Raw genomic sequence first — 23,953 nt, 5'->3', positions numbered from 1 at the left:
TCCATTATGCTTTTTCACTCTCTCTGCTTTCCCTAGAGCAAAGCACTTGGTATGTAACTGTTTTAACAGACTCCTTGTCAGCCCTCAAAAATATAAGCAATGTTTCTTAAAAGCCCATGTTTTCTAAGGCCACTAGAAGAAAATCTGCCAAAAAATTTGTAGTTGGTGTCTTCGTCGGTTGTTGTGAAATAGCACTATAATCTCGTGTTTCCATCAAGGCTGAAATTGGCATCTTCTACCTCAGGTCCTAACCGGATCAGAACGCGTGTCACTGCGTCCCTCCGTGTGAACACGGAGATCTCTGCTCTGCATGCGGATCCCAGCATGGTTTCCAATGACGTTCACAACGACGAGGAACTCTGAGTGTAATCTCTTATGATAAGAGTGTCATATTTGGGAGACGATGGTATACAGAGGGCCGATTCAGACACTGGCGAGTTGGGGGTCGTACTCCCCGAGTCCACTGAGTCTCTGAAAGGGGACGGCGGGGTGAGAGCCACCAGCTCCTCCAGGTCTGGCTTGCCGGCCGCCGCCTCGGGACCTGCCGCCGGGGTCTCCGGAGTAGCGCCCCCTGCCGGTGAGGCTCCGGCTGCGGGCTGTGCGCCACCAGTGACCTCTATAGCTGGCAGAGGCTGGATTTCGGCGAACGTGGTCATGGTCGTGGGCAGTTGGATCTCTTTGGGGATCAGGTAGGACGAGCAGAGAGGAGCGCCCACTCCGGGGCCAGGAGCAGCGGTGGACAGCATCATGGAATTGAGCTCACTGATATTGGCGGTGAAGCGAGTCACCACGCTGCTGATCTGCTCCATGAGCGAGCCCTGCGAGGAGCTGCTGCGCGCTGCGGGCTCCGAGTGCAGCGAGGGCACGTCGTCTTCCGTGCGGCTGGCCGAGCCCGCGCGGTGGCTCAGCGTGCTGATGGGCGACGGCGAGCGTGGCCGCGCCGGCGCAGGGAACTGCTCCTCCGTCTCCGCCACGTCGTACAGCGCCTTGGCACCCGCGTCTGGGGGCTCAGCCCCTGCAGGGCTAGCGCTAGCACAGCTCGCGCCACCCACGCCCCCAGACGCCCCTGGGCCCGCACTGCCCGCGCCGGTGCCCAGCCCGCGGCTCTCCGTGCTCTTGGGGAAGGGCTTGATGACGGCCGTTTGGTTGGGGTTTTCTTTCTTGTTGATGTGGACCGACAGCCGCTGCCATAGGTGCTGTCCCCTACTCTTCTCGTTCTGGGCCCACGTGACAGATTTTCCATTAGAGCTGTGGAGAGAAAGAGAAGAGAGATGACTCAGCGAGGTCTGAAGGGGTCTTCCAGGTGGCTTCCCCAATGGTGGGTGATTGTGGGGACTGAGAAGGAAGGGCTTTTCATATTCTTTCAAGAAATGACACAACAAAAAGACACCATGGAAAGAGGCCTTTGGAAGTTTCCTTGATTTTCTTCTGGGTTAAAGGTTGCTTTATTTTATCTGGCCTTTAGCTGTATCACTACCATGAACATGTGTCAGATGGGATAGAAAGCTACAGGAGCATTTTTCAGGATTCTCTGCCCACCCTTGAGTACAACAGTTGTTTATGCTGCAAATCCAGAAACCAGGGTTTGTAGTATTGTAGTTGTGTGCAGGAGTGCATGGTACAGGGTAAGGTTTTCCTAGGCTTAGATGGAGGGAACATTATAACTACAATCTAAACTCATAGTCTCAAGAGGGGAGAAGAGGAGTGAGAGAATCAGGGTTTACCAGGAAGTAGTATGGTTCAAATTCAAATTTTATAACGCAGTTTTATATTTATAACTAGGTATTTCTATCTGAGCTTCAGATTTTGAACTTGGTTTTATTTAGGTTGGCTTATTTGCTGGAAAATAATTAATTAGAAATTCTCTACTTCACATAAATTCTCACATTCTTTTTAAGCTTAAAACTTGAATTCCACATGTAAGAGTGAAATGCATTGCTATGGCACCTATGGTAGAGATCTTCAGTTTTGACCTTGATGAGTGTCATCTGACAAGGCCTTTCTCCCTCCATTCTTTCCCAAATAGTCCTTTTTGTTCTCCAACCTTGGCTCTGAAAGTTACTCTGATGAAGGTGCAGTTGGTTCCTATTCTCAAAGTCTGCACCCTTACCACCCCAACCTGACACAATGACCTCAAAAACTGTTCTTCATCAGGAATGTCATGTCCCTGACCTGCAGGGACATCACATGGAAAAAGCTTGATGTGAATCCATGTCATGAATTACATGCAAGATTTCTGTGACTAGGGGATCTGTTACCTTTAATGCAGACATCTATATTTTAGGAGTTGTGACCAAGAGATAGCCTGGGGCAGTTTGAGAAGAATGGTGAAAAATGTAGTTTTGTTGTATTAATTATACATAAGACTCACCTAGGGTGTTTGTCAAAATTGCCAGATTAGTCATACCCCCCCCCAATTGTCTGAATTGGGTTTTAAGCATCTATGCTTTTTATCAGAACTCTCTTCTGTGCCCCCTTCCCCAGGGTGACTGATGCTGGTGTTTCACTGAGGAACTCTGACAGAAAGCTATCCTTTGTTCTGGGCTCTCATCTCTCCATTGCTAAGCAGGAGTCTAAACCCTGTTTGGAGCCCACTTGCTTTAAGATTGCCTGATTGCACCTGCCAGATCCACTCTGCCTGATACACTTGCTCCTTTGGAAACAGACCACTGTCTCTATAGCCCTTTTAACAACATTCTTCTTGACTTTCCTATACTGCTTGCTTCTTCATCTGTCCCTTTTTACTTTGTGGTATTCCTTTTTCTACTACTTCCTGTGAAATCTCATTTCATTTAATCTGCTCTATATATTACAACCGAATGTCCTTCAGAATTCTGGAATGTAAGATGTTTCTCACCACCCCCACCCACTTTTCTGGAAAGGATGAATGAAATCATTTCCAGGTTTGGCGGTTGCTATGCAGCTATAGTAGCCGAAAGGGTACTGCCAAATGCTTGACTTTTCTTTCTAACACTGTCTCAGGATTTGTTTTTTCCATTTTGTATTAACCTGACCTGCTACCTTTTAAGTTTTCAGTGCATTACTTTTCTTTTTCCCAGGTGACCACTAACTTCTGCATCATGGCACAGAAGAAATGGGCCAGATTATTCATGGGATTTGATTGAGAGGATGGTTGCCAACTACTCCCTTTCTCTGCTACCTGCAGGTAAGAAACAGCCATTTTAGGAAGAGCAATTAGTCTTTCAGGTCACTGAGGCCTCTTTTAATACAAAGCATAGGCTAGAAACCAGAAGCATAACTGGATTTATTCAAGCAAGCTTTACCCTAGAGATGCTTTTGCTTTCAGCCCAGCAGTTTTGTAACATTTACTTTTAAAAGTCTTTCTCTTTCATTCTCTCTTGAATGCTTTTAGATTACTATGATGGAACATAACTTTGGATGGTAACAGTGACAGTCTTTGGACTCACACATAGTCATGCCTCAAACTATGACAGCATACCGAAAAAACTTTTTGGTGAATATGTGAAAAGAGAACCATCCTAACTAACAAGTTTTGAACAAAATAGTTACATCTAATTTTCTGGTTGTGCCTTTGCACACAGTGCCCATGGCCTTGAGGGAGAAAGAGCACAAGAGCATCTGAATAGACATAGAAGACATCAGAGAAATGGAGTCCAAATCAGAGCACTTCATTTCATTCTGTAGAACATTACAGATTTTTTTTCCCCAAAGCAAACAAGAATTTATAAGAAAAAGAAAAACCTACTCATGATGTTAGTTAGATCTTTATTAGTGAAATGTAGGTTTTATGAAGTCAGTTCTTATCTTATTCAATGACAACAAAATCTTACTAAGACTTTTATAGATGAATAGGATTTTTCAGCTAACAGGACCATGTGGAAAGTGTAATGGACAATAGATACTGGATTCTAATTCTGGATCTGCCATCCTGGATGCTTGAGGAAGAATAATCTCTAAGCTCCAGCAAGAAGCAGACAATGATTCAATTGGCAAAAGTTATTTTGAGGATTCAGTGAAACAACTCAGGTATATAGTAAGGAGAATGTGTCTAAGAATGTTCAGTTTTTGTGTTCAAAGTGAATACAACATGTCAGTAAATAAAAGCAATATAACCAATGCCCTTTTGAGCCCCAGTAAAAGAGAAATAATTAAGGGAAAAATAAAATACATGGTAAAGCTATAAAATTTTTCCAGTTGTTTCTCCTTACTTAACCAGTTTTAACAAATATTTGAATCCCTGGTCTTTTATCCTCTTTTTCTTACCCTCAGCTGTGTTTTTGATTGGTCCCATCTGTTCCCACTAAATTCCATGTTATTCTCTTCTTAAAATGCTTTTTCATTGTGCTCCCTTCTCTCTTCTACTTTCTTTTTTTGCTTAGACACAGTATATTTATTTACTTTCACATTTCACTTTAATTTTCTTGAAGAAAGCTCTCCTTAACTGAGACCCTGATTAGGCTGACTTCCATTTCTGTAGCCATTTAGGCATTTGATAACTCTGGGTCATATGTGTGTCGCATATGCCAGATGGGCATCACAAAGGCACAGGTTTGTTATATCCATAAAACCCAATGTGTCTGTTGCCTAGAACACTGCTCACACTCAAAACTATATTGGGGCCAATAATTGAATGGATAAATGCATTTCATTTTTAAAATTTCATATTTTTTCTGTTAGAAATGAAGTTTCAAAGATGATTTAATATTAATTTTGTCTTATGGATTTATTTACTTTGTATATCCCTTCCTTTAAATCAGTAGTACTCAGTGTATCTAGATAAAAGATATTTCATCAATTAAATATGGTCTTGATATCTACAAGGAAAATCATGAATACTTTTTTCATTCATCACTATGTGTGTGTGTGTGTATGTGAGTGTGTGTGTGTGTATGTGTGTGTGTGTGTGCACGCGCGCACTCGAGTGAAATTTCTCAGTGATGAAGCTTAATGAAGCAATATGGATAGTAGAAGGGAAATAGAACCTAAATGGTGGGTCTAAGAGCTGACCCTGATTAATGCTGGGCAAATCATTTAGCACTTTTGAGATTCCTTATGGCTAAAAATGGAAGAAATGAATATCCATTGCCCAACTCACATGATTTTTTGGAGGATCTAATAGATACATACATAAGAGGGTTCTCAATAAAGTATAGCAGTTCTGCAAGCTCAAGAAATTATTCATTATTGTGAAATCTCCCACTCAGTGGAGATGAGATATTGAGTTTATTATTTAGGCTGAGGATTTTTTTTTTCAGCAGCAGGATTAAATGTTTATTCCAGTGGCTTGAGGAAAACAAAAGAAAGGAAACTTTTCTTTACCTCTCCATAGATTTTACCTTTCTCCACTGCATATATTGGTTGTTAGAAAATCAGTGGAGGAAAGAGGAGTGAAGAGAGAGGGACAAGACAAAATGGTTTGCTACATATAGGAAGAAACCCCAAAATACTTCCACTATTTTCCAGGTACCATTAACTCTTTCTCAGACATAATAATACTGTGCAATATGATGTCTTCTCTTTTGTGATAATTTGCTCCTTACTTTTGAATAAAAAATAAGCAGCGTATCAATAATGTTGAGAGTTTATCAACTTTTTTGTTTTCTTGGTTGGTTTTTTTGTTTTGTTTTGTTTACATTTCAGTTCTGCAAAAATGACAACTTCTACCTTGAGAAGTTTCCACTTTTTCTTTCCTTCAGTATAGGCACTTAAAGAATTTATTAATTTCCAGCAGGCTCTAAATGTCAGCTTAATGGTTTCTCTATGTATCGCCCAAATATGAAGAAATTAGAGCATTTTGCCACAACATGACATCATTAGAGGCAAACATCAATAGAGAGAGAAGTTGACCATCAAAAAACTTTGTGGAATTTATAATTTTTTAATTCAAATGATTATTGAATAAACTGTGTAGTGTTTATTCCTCAGAACATGTTTAGGGTTGTATGAACAGTATATAAGCAATTAAAATTCTTCTATGTTACTGAATTTTATAAAAAGATAAAGCTAAACAACACTTTTATTTTTTGTTGCATGGTCTAAGTTATGAAGTTCTTCATAACTTAAATAGTTGCAGGGCATCAGAAAACTCTGAGTAATCAAACATGCCCTCCAAAAGTTAACAAGTATTTTTTATTAAAAATGGTCTTCATTACTGAGCCTCTCTTGTTTGGGTATTTTGATTTGAAGGGTAGCCAGGAGGGAGATGTATGATTATGAGCTTTCTAAGATTAAAATATTTGAAAAATAAAAAACTTGAAATGTTGTTAGAACATAGCAACTGCTGCCTGCAGAATGACATCAGAAAATATTAAGTGAATGAAAGAACTTCATAATTTAAGAATATTATAAACTGAAATTTTTCAGTGGTGATTCCATTTTTTTGCTTAGTTTTCTTAGAGTTTTGTATCCATATATTTTACTTTATAATTTGCCTTGAATTACAAAGTATGGTGATACAATTTTTAAAGAACACTAAAAAATTTGATAGCATTTATTTTCAGATATTTTAAAGTAGGTGAACAAATTTTTTCTAACCTTTGCCCCAAACCTGACATCTAGGGGCTGGGGTTGTGTGGCTCAATGGTAGAGCGCTTGCCTAGCATGTGTGAGGCAATGGGTTTGAACTTCAGCACCACATTAAAATAAATAAAATAAAACCTGACATCTTGATTTTGAAAATTACACTGAGGAACACACTATAACATGTAAGAAAGTAGCAGAATTATCTATATAAATTTCCTCAGTTACACTATATAAAGAGCTATCTGTTGACAGAAACAAGTTAAATGGCCATGGCGATGTATGCATTAGAAATGTTTGCATAGAGAAAAACACTTAGGTGAAAGGAAATGAAACCAAGGACTAATTACCTAATACAGATAGAAGAATCCAAGCAATTCACCTTGTGTTTACACAGTGCTTTATAAAGTATGTTTGGGAATGCTCTGATTGTAAAAGATAGGTAGGTACAACATCTTTATCAACCTTTTCAAGGATGAGAAAACCAAAGCTCAGTGAGATTGGGCGATTTGCCCGAAACAGTTACAGAATTAACAAATGGCAAAGTGAGACTAATGCCATCTCCTGATTTATAATTACAATTTACACTGTCTATACTTTCTTTTTGAAGTTAGACCTCCTTAATCCACAGAAGAAAAACCTCAGATGATAACTGGAGATGATATGTGTTTAAACTAGGTAAGCCAGTCATTTTATTTATAGTCTCTCTTGCCCGATGTTTCTGGACTTCTTAATCATATGCTTACTCATATGCTTAAGAAAGCACTCTACATCTTTTTGTGGCCATTAAATCAAATAGCACAAGTTCATTAGGTAACAGTGTTTGTCAGAGATAATGATTGGATGTCTCAATGATGGAGGCACTTGAAGCCTACAACCATGTAAATTAATATTATTTGACAGTTCTCAGCCTTTTTTTCTCTTTTATGCTGTAATGCAATAAAAAACACTTTTCCCATGGATGGTTCTAATTCTCTCATTTTGTCTCTGACTTATTTTAGAATTCCAATAATATGTTTTTTGGATAACTTTATATCTGTACTATTTTGAAATTTTTGTCATTTAAACTAATGTTAACAATAAATAATATGTGATAACTTTGCAAACGATTTTTATTCATCAATGCTTTTTAATACTGTGAATGAAAATTACTGATGTATGAGACAGCTCTCAAGGAGGGTAAGATGGAGTTAAAGAGAGAAGACACATTATTGGGTGTTTACAGTATTTTGATGGAGAGGTTGTTTCTCCTTTCCTTATGACATTGAAAGGAGGAAGCAGATGGACAGGTGGAAGAATGCTAAAAACAGGGAAACTGAAGGATGGCAGTGAAGCATGCAAACAAGGAATCAGTTCATTGGGCTCTAACAGGGGACAGATCAGGAGGGAGTCAAAATTTCATAAGAGGGGAAAACCATTTCTAGCAGGAGTGGTCAGAGAAAGGTACCTTCCAACAGGGGACAGCATGCATCCAGGCTTTGAATAATTGATAGATGATGTTGGTGTACAAAGAGAGTGATAGACATTGCCCTCCATGAAGGATAGCAGTGACAGTGACAAAAATCCACAAGGAATATTCAAGAGAGAAAATCCACTAGGTTCAAGAAGATAACCATGGGCCCAGTTTGACTATGGGGATATAGTAGATGCTTAAGTATTGGAAGGTACAGGTTAGACTATATTGTCTTCTATAAAAATTCTTGCTATTACTCTACCCCCAATCTATAAAGATCTACTTCCCCCTTCTCTCTTTCTCTATTTGAATAATCCCTTAATAATAACCCTGTGTTTCTCCTCAGTGTCTGGAATGCATACATGGTTGAATATATTAGACCACAAAAGTAGGCTGATTATTAGATATGAATAAAACCTACATTCTTGATAAATAAATGAAGAAATAACCATATCTTCTTTTTGTTATTCCTCAGCCATTGAAATTCTGTTACTTAATGTTTACATTTTTGATCATTAGCTCAGCAGACAATTAGGATGCAGGCACAATGCCATCATCTTTGTAAACGTTCAACCAGCTTCATCCATGGATGATATTTCCCATCTAACTCTAGTCCTGATCCTCCTTCAGGAAAATGTTAAGACCAAATTTATATATATATTTTTATGTTAATTAGTTCTTTGGAGATTGAGGAATAGGGAAAATTGTCTTAGGCAAAATAGTGCAATCTAGGGAAGATTAAAGAGGTTGTTCTGATAATATAGGGATACAATGTTAAGATGCTAATGAGTGTGCCAAAAATGAGGATGGAAAGAATGAACCAACAGGAAAACTACTATGAAAAAAAAGACATTTGTTTTTGACCAGTGGGTTTTTATTGTTGATATTAGAGGAATCCAGAGAAACTTGCCACTGGGGAAAGAAGTTTCAAGGAAAGATTTCCAAATAAAGTGGGGCTTAATGAGGTCTATATACTGGGGATGTTAAAATAATACAGAATAACAAAATTCATTTAATTTATTATGCATTGAAAATATGACAAAGTCATTAATTCTGTATGCCAAATCCCATTAAGCCCTTCCCTCAGCCCTGTGAGATGGATTTTTATCTTTCTCTTAGTAGCAGTGGCTGCACACTTTTAAAATTGCCCCAGAAAATATTTCTTACCAGACCTTTAATCCCCAATAAAATGATTGTGCAAGGAGGATCACTCACCCCTGTGGTAACTCATTTTTGGTTTAATAGCCTTTTGGAAATGTTACATGTCCATCCTGGGTGGGTTATTAAAGTGCCTAATGGCACGAGTACTGGGCTACCTCCTCCAAGAGTGCTCATAAAGAGAACTCATTTTAACAAAGAAGAATGTGACACAGGAGCAGGGGTTAAGCTTGGGCTTTTGTTGAGTCATTACAGCATTTTCTTTCCTAAATTAAGCTCTTTCCTTTAATTCATAATTCAGTTATCTGAACTCAAAGCTTAAAACTAAGCTACCCCTTATCCTAAATTTTAAGTTCTAGTCTTTAGTATAAGTGTTCCAATTAAGACTAGAAGGAGTTTTAGTTTATTTGTGTTTTTCCCAAAACAGAAATGATCATTTTCCAGCCATCTTTTAAAGTCTCAGATTACAATTTAGTGAGAGAGAACAAGATACAGATGTTTTATATCTGTGGGCCTGTGCAGCCAGGAAAACTATGTGGAGGAATTCAGCTCCATTTAAACCTTGCATAAAAGATGGAAATGAATTGGTGGCAAAGAAGGGTCCCAAAAGAATAATAGCTCCCATTTGAATAAAACTTTGTTGCTCATAAGGTGTTTTCACCTATATTATCATATTTGACATTCACAACAGCTTTCTGATATGGCACTTTTCAAATTGAATTATGTATTTAAAAATCAGCTCTGCACCATATCTGGAGCACCCTAAAGATGGCAGCTTTGAGTATCTTCTGTACTCAGTGTGGGGCCAGGTGCAGAGCAGTTGGGCAGGGAGTTTCAGTGAATGAAGTTAATTCTACCATCTTGAATGTTAGGTATAGACAGGCATTAACTGATAGGTCATAGACAAATGTGAATGGTGGGAACATGAAGTTAAGGGAATAATTCTACAGCAAAGGCCCACTGTGCTTACCCTCGCGTTTTCACTTTTAAAAAGTAATTTTCCTGCAGCACTGCCTGGCTTAAGTCCCCAGGATATGTTACATTGCTCTGCAAACAACCTTTTATCTGTAGGAGAACTGAAGATCTGAAATGCTGATAAGAACAAAAGTTACCTTGAAGTGTGTGTGGAGGGGGACTTTTGTGACACAGATAAGAGATCTCAGAACTCAGGGAAATAAGGATAATTGCCCCTAACTACAAAATCCCTAAGAACAGGTACAAATTAGAACCAGTTAGCATGAGTCAAAGTGATCTAGAGTTGTGATGGCAGTGGGGATTTGAAAGTCTGATGTTATCCTGTTGTTGGTCAAAAGTCAAGAGATGGACCTGGGCAACTCAGGAAACTTCCCAGGGACTCTCAAAGAAACTGGATGGCTGGAGAGCCACACTATTCCTCTCTTCTCTAAGAAAACCTACTCTCTTCCTTGAGCGTGTCCTCTTTCTCCCTTTCCTATCCCTTCTAATCAACTCATGCCTGTTATTCTGAACAACATGTATGAAATCTTTCCAGTGTGATAGCAAGAATCAGAGGTTGGCGGGGTTCATTACTACCTCAGTATCATGGAAGCCACAGCCCTATAAAACTAACCTGCATTATAGATGTGAAAACTTAGGTTATGGGACTAAACCAAGTTACCCAAGTCAAAATAAATGACAGAGCAGTGTTCCAAAATGAATCCAAGGAATATGAAGTACAACAGTAAAAAAAAGGTTAGGTATAGAAAGCCTATTTCATCTCTCCTTGAATTTCCAGTATGAGACACGCTGACTTAGGCATAAGTGATGAATAAATGTTTTAAAAATAAATAAACTTGAGTTGAATCAGTTCAAAATGACTCATGACACATGGAATTAGATGAAACGATCAATTTAAATTTTTAGAGCACTCCGTTTTGTTCAATAACTTTTGCCTATATTTTAGATTACCCACCTAATATGAATACAACAATGAGAATAAGTGGACCCAACTGCAAGATATTATCTATATCTTGAGGTGAGACTAAAAGTAGAAAGCATCCTTCAAAATTCACACATTCTTCTCTTAATGCAGACAAATTTTGAACTTGCTGATTGTTTGGCAGGCTGCTCCCTTTTTGGCTTGGCACTTGTTATATCAGAAATTATTTTGATTTTCTTCTTTCTCTTCACAGGAAATCAGAAGCTATAATCTATTGTGTCAAATAAAGTATATTTGCTCTTTTTTAAAACAGGAAATCATAAGATATAAATCTGTTGTTTCAAATAAAGCAAATACAAATATACAAATAGTCATATATATATATAGTATATATATATACTATATATATATTACTGAGTTATTTACAAAAACTGTGTGTGTGTATGCACATGTGTTTGTGTGTGTGAAATATTTGCCAAATACATATTTGACAGTGGAGGGAAGCAGCCTCAAGAAGGTTTTGACCAGCTCTTCTGTTTCTTAATTTAAAGAGTGTTAGGCAAGAAGATGCTTGATCAGAGATTGAGACAGAGGGTCATGTGCTTTTCATAGGCTGAAGAGATATTTGCCAAATTTAATAACACATGAATGCAATATACTCTCAGTAATTAGTGATTCTTTTAGAAAATAAACAAAGGGAATTAGGGACTTGGTTTATGTTTGTGACACTTGGTAAAGTCAATGATTTCTATTGCAATCACCAAACTTCAGCTAGACTGAGATTTTGCCATCTTGTGAAAGATTTCTTTGGGAAATTGCTTTAAGATTTCAAGGATTTATTATAAGATATATATAAAAAAGAGTGACAACAGATGACTTGAATAAATGGCTACAGGATCAATTAGGTTAAACAAAATAAAATTAATTTCTCAAGACTTATTATGTAAGCATTCACTGAGAGTCTCTTAAGGGCAGATAGCATGTGGTGTGGGCTCTGCCACTGTCATCCCTACTGGCTTCCCTGCTTCCCACCCACCCTGCACCTGGTCTAGTGTTCCTTAGAATAGTTTGTGAAATTTTCTTCTTGGAATTCTTGAAATGTGATCTTGTAACTGTGTGTTATGTTACTTCTCCTTTTCTCTCCTCTCCAAATCTAGCCTATATTATCCAGATCACAGATTGAACATCTTAATGTAACCATTTCTCCTACAGTCACTATTAGACTTTTTTTTTTCTTTATTAAGAAAGTAAGTACCTTTAGGATGGAGATTATCGTGTCCTTCTCTGAATATACCATGGTCCTTAAAACATTGCTGCCTACCTACAGAAAGGTTCTTGTTCTTTTATTGACTGGTTGATTGACTGAAAGAATAGACCCAGAGCAGTTTTGAATTTAGAAAACATAAGTGAACAAGATTAAATTTTTTTTTTTGCCTAAAAAAGCTCAAGGTTAGTGAGAAGATACAGGCAACTATACAGTATGAGACAGAAATACAAAATACTTCATAATTATGAAACCGGACAGAGATAAGATACAGTATAAGACTTCTAGGAGGGTTTTACTAGTACTAGCCAATGTGACTCTGGGACAGTTACACCACACCTGAATTCACAGAGTCCTGTTTGTTCCACAGTTTCATCATAGTAAACTTAAGGCCCATGAGATACAGAGCAACACTCCAGGTGTTCTGTGATTACTTGAGGTTCACTTTGTCCCTCCCTGGAACTGGGTGTTAGGAAAGGTAATTAGCAAAGGTGTGGGAACGTATAAGAAAGAAAGAATTGTCACATAATACTAAAAGTATCTATAAACATCTCATATGCATACAGTTATCTTGATCCATCTCTTCAATTCCAGAGTAAGTAAATTAGGATTAACTTCTGCAACTCTGTAATACACTTTTTTTCATAAAAGTTGTCTCCTTGACATATATTCTTTTAATCTTTAATTTAAACTTATTTCTTTTGTTTAAATGTCATTGTGTGTATATATGTGAACAAATGCATGTGTATTATATGAATAAATATGAAGCTAGAAAAAATAAAAATGCAAAGGCCTTATGAATTTTGGTCTGTTTGTATGTCTCCAGGCCTTCTCTCTTCTTTAAGGGGAAAGTTGATTTAGAGTACTGAAGGACTTCTCTTCATTTCTCTCTCTCTCTCTCTCTCTCTCTCTCTCTCTCTCTCTCTGTGTGTGTGTGTGTGTGTGTGTGTGTGTGGTATGTGTATGTGGTTTTATTGATTGCTAAGGACATGAGAAATTAGAAAGAAAGGATCATTTGTTCCCAATTAGCTTTGCTTATTCGTGGGACTGAAGTCATTACTTCAACAAAATGTTTTTTATTATAGCACACACCATTCCCTTCTTTCCTACCAGGATATATCAATGTAATAAGTCTTGCCTTTACCTTGACTATATCCTCAAAATGGGAGGAAACAAAAGTTAAATGATGTCTTGCTATTAGAGAAGAAATTGGACCATTTCTGGAGTAGATATATTGAATTGGCTACCTTTGTAGATCTGAACCTGAGTCAAAGAAGCTTGGTCTGTTTGATCTGGGGTTCCTTTCACTTTGTATACCACTCTCTCTGTACCCCTACCCCCATTCTCAGTTAAGACAACCTTGAGCAAATCCAATCTCTGGAAGTTCAGATGTGAGCATTCTAAGCATTAACTAAACACTCCTAAGAACATTGCATTGCATATCCATTGCATGGTATAATCAAGACCTAATGCTTGCCACAAACAGCCCATGTTGTTTCCCAGATAAATGGATTATTTTGAAATATCAGTTTGTTGCTCTGACTAAATTGAAATGATCTAGGAAACTTGTTGAGGACAGATGCCTGGATTATATCACTCATGATTTTTTCCTAGTATGTTTGATTGGCAGCCAGGTGTGCTAGGTTCAGAAACTCTAGTTTTGATCTTCAAATCAGAAGTTACTCTGCACAGAGCCCTGGAGCTCTCACTTGATGCAATCTCTTTCACTTTTCCACCTTACATCAATGCTGTTTGCCTGATTTTTCTGTCACTTTGTCATACTTAAATTAACAGGAGTCCTTGCTCAGTTAGTCCCACAAACTTTTCCATTGAGGCCCATCTTCCAGATATTTTAACATCCTAAGACAGCTGTATAAAGGGACTGTTGCAGAAGGCCAATAGTATACCAATGTGCACACATATGTGCTTGCAAGGGTACACACTCTCTCAGTGCTTTGTCTCTGGAAGCCATGAACAAAGTTGGCTAAACTTAGCCAGGGCTGTGATGAATGATCATTCAAGTTATGTACTTTGCACTGCTCTGAGAACCATTTTCACAAGACTGTCTTGTGAATAGTTCCACAGCAGCTGTGTAATGCAGAGTTTCTTGGAAAAAGTGAGTCATTATTTTGAAAAAAGGAAGGAGCCCACCACTGAGGAAGCAAACACATGTTTGGGGGTAAAATTTGAACAGGATTCAAATATTTTCTTGTTATGCGTTTGATGCTCTCAGCACATGCAAACAGCACATGTACCCACTCTCTCCTGGCCTTCCTCTTTTCTCTAATCCAGGTTGATTTGCAACATTTTCCCTCCATACCTCTGTACCAAAGCTGCATTGGGAAATACCACAACAAATTAGAAGTGGAGGCTTGATTTCTGGTGAGTGACTTCTCAATTTAAGTCTCTTTTCGCATTCTGGAACTGTTTGTTTAATGACAACCTTGATGGCCTTTGTCTTCAGAGCCCTTTCCTTGAAACCCAGTCCCATGCAAAAAAAAGCACGTTCACTTCATGCAACACAGCTCAGTTGATGCTTACAGTTCCAAATACCCCAGTTCACTGGGTACAACACAGTTGGAAATGCCCGGTATGAAGGAACATGCACAGCGCAGCGACAGGGAGTGTTTACCACCAACACAAGGAAGTCAAGGAGCAGCAAAGCTATAGTAGTTAGAGGAGGATTAGCTTTCCTGATTTCATTTCAAGAAAACTCTCTTGCCCCTACAGTCCACTGGTTTGGCATGGTATTTGCCCCTGGCTCTGAGATGTTGTTATATTTAACATAGATTAATTTCCAGGCTTGTTTAGGATCAGGGGCTGGCATGGTCCTTTAATTGCAGTCCTTCCCTCAAAACCAGTTCTAAACTTTTGCATTTGTTTTCTTAAGTTTTCTTTATAGTCCTGGAATGTAAATTTCCTCCAATTTCTTCCACTTTGCAAACTCCAGAACCATTTGATCAATAAGTTAAAACCCAAGAGAAAACTGACTGTTAGCTAAGGCTTCAGACATGCAAAGCGCACAACCCTGAGAAACAGCAGCACCTGGGACAAGAGGCTCCCATTCCTTTACATTAGGATGGCCTGGGTTTTGCCAATCAAACAACACAGAAACCCAATGGCTGCCCAGTTTGGACACACGTTATGGGATGTTCCAGGGAGCCACTTGTTCCTCTAGCTTGCATACATTTATTTCACACCACCTCAGGCCACTCACAATTTTGCTTACCTGCTCATTGTTGCTCTCCCACCATTCCCCATACTCCCTTTGGGGGTGAAACACTCTATTTCCGACTTGTGCTGGGCCAGTCTCCTGTCTTTGTACCTGGTGAGCATGAACAAGGACAGGAGCAAACAGAAAGACGTGATTGTGTGCTTAACCACGAGGCTGAGGAAGAGCCATGACCACAAAGAGGGGCACCCCATGCCAAAACAGGGAATCCTGCTTCTCAGTGCAATGGCTGAACTGCAATCCTTATTACATTACTATGAAAGGAAGATGGAAAACATTGGAGATGATTTTGTTACTTCTTGGTTAAACCCTATGTAATCCACCCTTTAGCATTGCATATTAATCAGTGAATTTATCACATCTAATAGTCAATGGTGAAAGGAATGCAGTTCCTAGCATCTGAAAAAAGATGAGTACCAATCAATAAATCAGAATTTATTTATTGCATACATGTATCAGCCACTGTACTAGAACTTTACTTAAATTTAATCTGATGAATAGCTCTATGGCAGAGTCTCTGTTATTTTAATTTCCATGTTACTAATAAAGAAACCTAAAATTATAAAAATTAAGTAATCTGATCAAGACAGTTAAATAGTTGGGGTGGGTTTTGAAAAAAGAGAGTAAAAGTTTAGAACCCACACTTTAGCCATTATAATGTGCTGATTCTATTGTCATGTTTTTTTTAATTAAATCTTGTCACTAGCACACCTTCACAGAGTGATACTATATCTGAATATTTATTAGACACTGGCAAACCAAAAGAAAGAATCTATGTTCCTTTTGTAAGAGAGTCTCCCATAATCATTAAACTGAAGTTTGAGAGTCAGTGTTGAATTGAGTATGTCTTGGAATATGGCTCAAAATTGGAATATGGCTCAGAATTGACACTTCACCTCTCCTGGAGCATATTAGGTATTTCATGTAAATTAGTAATGAGATTCTCAACATATATCTGCTACAAGGTGCCTCAAGATGAATCCTTATACTTTCATGAGTTTTTGAGACAAAATGCTTTTGCAGAAATACTCTTTACTTTTCATGTTTAATCTGTGGAGTAGGTTAAGAAGCCTTGCTATTTCCGTTTTCCAAATGAGGAACTTACTTAACTGACTTCACCAAAGTTACAAAATTGCTTGTAGAGTTTGCAGGGACCTAAGACCTGATGTTTTCTCTTATAAAACTGGACCCTGATATGATTCTACTTCTTCCATGTTCTTAGTATTTGACAGGCAATGATAAAATGAGCTACTGTCATAAGACTTGCTAACACCAATACATTCACATTCTTTTTAGTTTCTCTTCCTGCTGTCTCAAAAGTTATACAAAACAAAATATGATAAAATCAAGATAATTATGAATCCTAAAATGTTAAACTACTTGCTAAAATAGACAGTGTTGTCCTTCTTTCACTTATTCATTATCCCATTTAAATAAAGATGGTTCATTACATTAGGGCCAATGAACATAATGGGTTAGCTTGTACAGTGGACATTAGTTGAGCATCTAATAAATTCTAGGCAGTGGACTTTGTACTTCAGCTATAGAGATACATAATCTGCAGGTCCTTCCTTGTAGAGTTCATAGAATATTGGGAGAAAGCAGAAAAAAAAGGCATGTGCCCAAGTGACTTTAGATATAGGTCATAAAGAAGAGAGGAAAAGAACATTTAAGTCTTTGTTAAAGAAGCTAAAGCATCAGACAAAGCCAGACTGAGAAGTCTTTATTTTACCAAAGAAAAATTCCTCAGAAGAGAATCCTTCTGAAGTATCCATCATTGAATGACACTCCACAGGTCAATGCAAAATATTTTGTGCTTGTTTGTGAACTGAATTGCATAACCAAAATACTGCTGTGCACCTTAAATTAAAATAGTATTAATAGAATAATAAATTATTGATGATTATTCAGTTGCTTACAAAAGGATCCTTGACATATTTTAAAGGTCTTCTGTTAGACTGATTGCCAATTCATCATTTAAATCCTTCATAAAACTGACTTAAAATAGCTATATTTTTCATGTTTATAAGCTTTTATCCCCAACCCTCTTTTGCATGTCCCTCTAAACACTGTTTTAAAAATAAAACAAACCTCTTTTGGTAAGAGCTTTTACACACACAAATGCACAAAACAAAACCAAAAGAAACAACAATAAAATTCATTCCAATAGTGCAAGAGATGCCTTAGAATTTTTGTAGTTTTCAGGTAGTTTTTGTATTTAGCATGGAGTAAAAATGGCATTAATACAGTTTGGGAAGTTCATCTTTGCTTTTGGAGGTGACCCTTCTTAACTACCTGTAACTGTAATTACAGCTTTATTATGTTTACTACATGCTAAAATAGACAATGTTGTCCTTCTTTCACTTATTCATTATCCCATTCACCAATAATGTGTTGCTCAAAGTAACTAGTAATGTTTCAATAGTCTTCACTGAAGATTTATAATTCTTTCCAGTTGAGTTTATTTCAGATATGTAGAACTGCTATGCTAAACATAATTTAAGACTTAGAATTTATGGCCTATAAAATTTCTTCAAGAAACTCACAGGGTAATTGTTATCCCCATTTTTAAATAAGGCACCCATGACTCAAAAAGTTTTCTGTGCTGGTCAAAGCCCCATAGGTAGTAAGTCACAGAAGTGGAACTTGAAATCAGCTGTTTTATTTACAAATCCCGTGCTCTTTATTAATATCTTACTCCCTGCCCCTCATTTTATGCTTAAAAAAACCCTCTTTATTTAAATAGTCTGATATTATATTGGAGAGACCAAAAAGGTCATATATGAAGGTAATAGTGTGTACTTAGTGGAGCTAGGTTTTGAGCACAATGTAAACTTATTTTTTAAAAGGTCAAATTTGACTACATAATGGCCAAATAGAATAAATCACTCTCCAGGCTCCCTGCTAACATGCAAACAGAATGCCATTCCACTGCCTGGAATTTACCTAGACAGGAATACACCAGCAAGCAGAGGGCTGGGAAAGGGATCTTGCTGAGATGAGCTCACCACCAGTGTGATGCATGAGATGTGGTGTGAATCAGATGATGGACAGGCAGTAGACTTCAAGAGCTGGGATGTGTCACCAAAAGAGCTGAAAGACAGCCCAAGTCAACCCTCTAGTAAAACTGATCAAAACACTCCAGATGAAGGCAGAAGAAAAGTCATTATGGATCTTCAGTTTACAAAGAAAGAATAAAACCAAATTTTAAAACTTCACTATTATAATGTGATATTGCCAAGTAATACCCTACTTCAGTCCCATTACTCAAACTTCTATTCATAAGTAAATACATTGTAATGGTTTACTAAATATGCCAACAGATCTTGTAGCATCCATACACATACTGAAACACATCCTTTGCCCAGACTTGAAATGCCACATTGATTCATTTAAAGGTTTCAGATTAAAAACAAAATTGAGCATGATTAATAGTCCCATAAAACAATGTCAGAAGTGAACATAAGTTTGAAACTATTTGAGAAGCTGCCAAGAAACATATTAAGCTGTGCTCTATAAAAACAAAAGGAAGGCAGAAATTGACAGGTGGGGAAGCAATGCAAATAAGCAATTAAAATGTAAAGAATCAGCTATATTGACCCAGTAATTCTATTCATAGGAATTCATTCTAAGAAAATAATTCAACAGAAGCTCGAAGGTTTTTGCACAAAGATTTTCCCTTCAGTTTTATAGAAAATGTCAGAAGCAAAACAAGAACAAACAAATCACTGGAGAATAGTTTAATAAATTAGAGTGTAGAATATAATGAAATGTGTTAAATTTTGTATTGAATAAAGCCTTTCATTTAGCTTCCAGAGAATTCCCAAAGGATGAATCTTAATCCCGCTTATGAGGAGAGTTGTTTTCAGAGATGAATCATCTTAAGTCATTGCCTTTTTGCTGTGTACTTTCCCTCAACATTTCTACTTGTTTCACAATCAATAGAAACCCAGGAAGATACAGATTTTGAAAGCAGTCCTAAGGTGCTTTACAAGCTTACACAACATTCTTAAAGGAAAAGATTTTCAGGGAGGAACTAAAGGTCAACTAGAGGGAAGGTCTCCATAGGAGAATAGTACTGGCCTCAAGAATCATTTGAGAAAGCATTAACTAAAAGTTGCTGGCATCTTAGGACTTATTTCAGAAATGAAGAATTTTCAGGCAAATCATTTATTCTAAGATAAACGAGTTGTTTTCCAACAGAGATTTCTCCTTACATTTTTTGTACCTGAACAACTGTAACGTCTTTGCAGACAGAAGAAACTGCATAATAATAACAGAAAGAGTTGTTATTTCCTGAACCCTGGGAATATATCAGACACCATTTAAGTGAATTTCCTCATTTAATCATTGCCATAGTCTGATTAACTAGATACTGTTATCATCCCTATTTTATACACCAAGAAGAAATAGAGCACAGGAAAATTAAATAACTTGCCCAAGGTCACCAGTTTGCTTAATGATGATGTGTATTACATCTCACTAAAATGCCAGATACAGTAGCATTGCTATTTGTTGGGCTTGGTTCTGTCTTTAAATGGCAACTGTGCTATTTTTTCAAACCTTTCATTCTTTTTGATTTTTACCACAATCTCCAAGGCTTCATCCCCTGCCTCTGCTCTTTCCCAAGCCTTTTCTGCCCTTTTAGAGAGGAAACCTGATTCCTCCTGGGTACTAACCTTGGTTACAATTTGCACTAGCAACTTGATTTTCTTAATCTGGGGACAGATGGAGCTCAAACTTCAGAATTCCTCAAAGGAAGCAGATTTTTTCACTGAAGCTGGTGGATTACCATAACCTTTCACAACAGACCCTTGCAAGATCCCATTTCTATTTTTGTGTTTATATTTTGAGATCATTTTCTTTCTTAAATAAAGTTCACCAAATCATATGAATGTTAGGTCATACAGGCTGATATACAATAGATTATTATTCAGCCATAAAAAAGAATGTAATTTCTGGGCATGGTGGCACAAGACTGCAATCCTAGGCACTTGGGAGACTGAGGCAAGAGGATTACAAATTCAAGGCCAGCAGGGAAATTTAGCAAGGTCTGTTACAAAATGAAATAGTAGAAAGGTTGGGGATACAGATCTATAGTGGAGCACTTACCTAGCGTGCACAGGGCTTGAGGTTCAATCTAAAGTCTCTCTCTCTCTCTCTCTCTCTCTCTCTCTCTCTCTCACACACACACACACACACACACACACACACACACAGAATAAAATCCTATTGTTTGATACAACATGGATGAGCCTTGAGGACATTATGTTGTGACATAAGCTATGTATAGAAAGACAGGTACTATATGTTCCCATTCTCTTATTTGTAGGCTTTAAGTTCATCTTATACAAATTAAGAGTAGAAAAGTGACTACTAGAGCCTGGCAAGGGTATGGTGGAGGGAGAGATGGGCCTGGTAAATAGCAGCAATTCTACAGATGTGTTTTGCATTGCTGCACCTGAGAACGTGGTAAAAACAAGATTGATCACAGGCCAGTCCTACTACTTACCCAAATCTAACTCCATCTAATCTGGTCCCTCCGTTGGTGCACAGAAGTTCACTGTCTGGTTCCTATCTCATCAAGGTTCTTCTGTTTGACATCCTCCTTCCCCCTTACCTTCAACTTCCTGTCCTAATGCAAAACACAAGGCCACTTTTCTTCCTTTTTTTAAAATTTCCTGTGTCTCTGACTGCTTACAAACAAATAAAATGTGTTTAAAAATTTTGCAAAGAAGGTTAGTTCTCATTTTCTCAGATTTTAAAATCACTGGATTTTGACAAAAACAAGGTGAGGGAGGGGTAGGGGGAGGAAGTTTGAGTGTGCCATCAACATGTGTGAGGAGTGAAGAGCAAAGGAGAGGAGGCATGCTTAGTGGTAAGGTGGCCAAGCCTGGGAACAATGTCTGTCAGAGAGAGGCCATCTGGCAAGTCCTGGCCCACCAGGCTGTGTGCTTCCACTGGATCCAAAAGACTCATCTCTACTTCACTGGACTACAAGGAGGGGGCTAAAATCACAACTCTATGATGAGAGACTCCTTACCACTTCATTATATTCTTGAACTCATTGTTTCAAGAGTACCATTATAATAAAGGGGATTAAATTTTTCCTGGCTTTAGGATAATATTTTATGCTATCATCACACATAGTTACAACAGATGGATTTACTAATTTTGTTACTTCTAAGCAAACATCTGTCACAATAAATGAAACATTCATCACAGTAAATGGAAGTGAGATGATTTTAAGTTCAAAATGAGAGATTCCTAAAGCAACATCTAATAGTGTTTCTTAAGTACTTATGTGCCATGCACTGAACTAGAATTTTAAATGTGATCTACAGGAGTTCATCATGGATGAGTGTGAGAGGCCAATATATGTATGTGGTCATACCTTGGTATCTGCAAGAGAATGTTTCCAAGATCCCTTGTAGAAAACAGAATCATAAGGTGCTTAAGTCGCTCATATAAAAGGGTGTAGTATTTGCAAATAAACTATGTATATTCTTCCATATACTTCAAATCTGTAGATGACTTATAATACCTGATAAAATTTAAATTCTGTGTAATTGTTATGCTATATTGTTTATTGAATGATTATAAGAAAAAGACGTCCATATATATTTGTAATAGATAGTTTTCATTCAAATATTTTCAAACTATAGTTGGTTATAGATGCAGTACCTATAAATATGGAGGGTTCTCTCTGTATCACTCTCATCCACACACACACACACACAAAAAAAAAAACCAACAACACTTGTATCTCCATATAATTATACACAAATGCACACATATAGATACATATATAATAACTCCAAATTTTCTAAATTGAGTGGATTTTAATTCACTCAAGTTAGGCAATAATATATCATGGAAAAAATGTTCTGACTTTGGAGTTAATTAATATGGATTTGATTCCCAGCAATGCCACTTATTAGTTGCATGATTTTGAGCAATTAATAAAACTTTCCTAAAATCCAGTTGGACAATGGAAACAATAGCACTTATCTCATACAGTTGGTGTTTTATATAGATTTTAACATGTAATCTCACAAGTATATTGTGATACAGTTGCTATTATCATCCTAATGCTTCAGATAAAGAAACTGAGGCAAAGATTGGTTAGTTAGCTTGCTCAAAGTCAGATGGTTAAATGCAGCAAAGATAGACCACATATTTGAATTGTTGAAGTATAATTAAGGTTTGTATTCTAAAATACTAGATTAAAGAAAATAACCAAAATTACCAAATGGATGACTATTAGGAAAATAAATCTCAATTAAACAAATCAAATGGAAGTTGGGAATTTAGCTCAGTGGTTAAGTAACTTGCTCAGCATGCTCCAGGCCCTGGGTTCAATTTCCAGTACTGAAAAATAAATAAAATAAAATCCAATAAATCAAGTAGAAGGCAATGAATAAAGAAGAGAAGGAAGAAGAGAAAGCATACGTGATAGGTACTGAACTTGGAGCTTCCCATATATTGTATCAACTATCCTTGGAACCCTGAGATTATTTTTATGACCTTATTTAAAGGAGAACTATGATTGACATAGTTGACGTGTATTGGTGTGGGAATTCAAAATGAAGTGCTTATGACGATAAGGAATATACTTAGATACATATTGTGCTCCTTCTAGACACCTGGCATAGAGAATATTCTTCACAACCTCACAATACAAGGAGTTTAGAATCTAATTAGGATGGCAAGCATGACCACCACAGTCAGTTACACAGCACTGAATCAATCCACTGTGAAGGTAACAACACTTACATGTAGCTAGAAAGAAAAGATCAGACTAGGACTAAAATGGAAAAGGTCATGGTGGAACTAGAACTTACCCTGGTCTAAGAATATGCCATGCACAATTATTATATGCTAAATGCATAAGTGGTATGAACAGTTAACTGAAAAAATAATGTGTTGTTTTTCTGTTATCTTTCTTTCTAGGGGCCTAAGAGAAGTAAAAGTCTTAGCTTTCTCCTTCATGCCTAGAAAGAAGGCAGGGTTACTCCTGACAATACCCAAAGTATGGGAAATCAGCCTACGTGCATATACTGGAGTTTTAATTAGCCATAAAGAAGAATGACAGTTGCTGGTAAATGGATGGAAATAAAGAACATCAAGCGACATGAAATAAGCCAGAAACAGGCAATCAAAGGTGGAGTGTTTTCTTTCATATGTGGAAACTTAAGCAAAACCAAAAAAAAATGGTGGGAGGATCAGATATCATAAAGGCATACGTTTTAGAATATAAAACAAACAAAAATAAAACCACTTGCAATTTTATCAAATACTTTATTTGGATATCTATTTGTAAAAAATAGAATTATTGTATAATATGATTTGGAAATTTGCCTTGTGTCACACAAATTTGGTATAAATTGTTTTCTATAAAATTTAACCCTTGAAACAACAAAAGAAGATGTAAGCAAGATTATTAGA

The 23,953-nt window shown here is 37.3% G+C and overlaps 1 protein-coding gene and 1 long non-coding RNA gene across 4 annotated transcripts in view; one reads left to right on the top strand and one right to left on the bottom strand.

The window, feature by feature from the left end:
• Window positions 1–341: 341 nt before the first annotated feature.
• Window positions 342–23,953, bottom strand: part of Grm5 (glutamate metabotropic receptor 5) — a 427,374-nt gene continuing 403,762 nt past the window's right edge. Inside the window, exons 8-9 of one of the 3 annotated variants that reach the window (XM_076843895.2) lie at window positions 15,503–15,598; window positions 342–1,248 (exon numbers count right to left, since the gene is read on the bottom strand). In XM_076843895.2, the coding sequence (XP_076700010.1) occupies window positions 342–1,248; window positions 15,503–15,598 (1,003 nt within the window). The remainder of the gene's footprint in view (window positions 1,249–15,502; window positions 15,599–23,953) is intronic. The other 2 variants (XM_076843897.2, XM_076843896.2) reach the window with 2 other exon arrangements.
• Window positions 604–23,740, top strand: LOC143391252 (uncharacterized). The gene is made up of 4 exons (XR_013090276.1): window positions 604–689; window positions 3,060–3,166; window positions 14,566–14,655; window positions 23,459–23,740. It is a non-coding gene; the product is annotated as an uncharacterized LOC143391252 (long non-coding RNA).

The sequence above is a fragment of the Callospermophilus lateralis genome, chromosome 2 (assembly GCF_048772815.1).
Source record: "Callospermophilus lateralis isolate mCalLat2 chromosome 2, mCalLat2.hap1, whole genome shotgun sequence".
Taxonomy (NCBI): domain Eukaryota; kingdom Metazoa; phylum Chordata; class Mammalia; order Rodentia; family Sciuridae; genus Callospermophilus; species Callospermophilus lateralis.
This window is presented reverse-complemented; position numbering and strand designations above follow the sequence as displayed.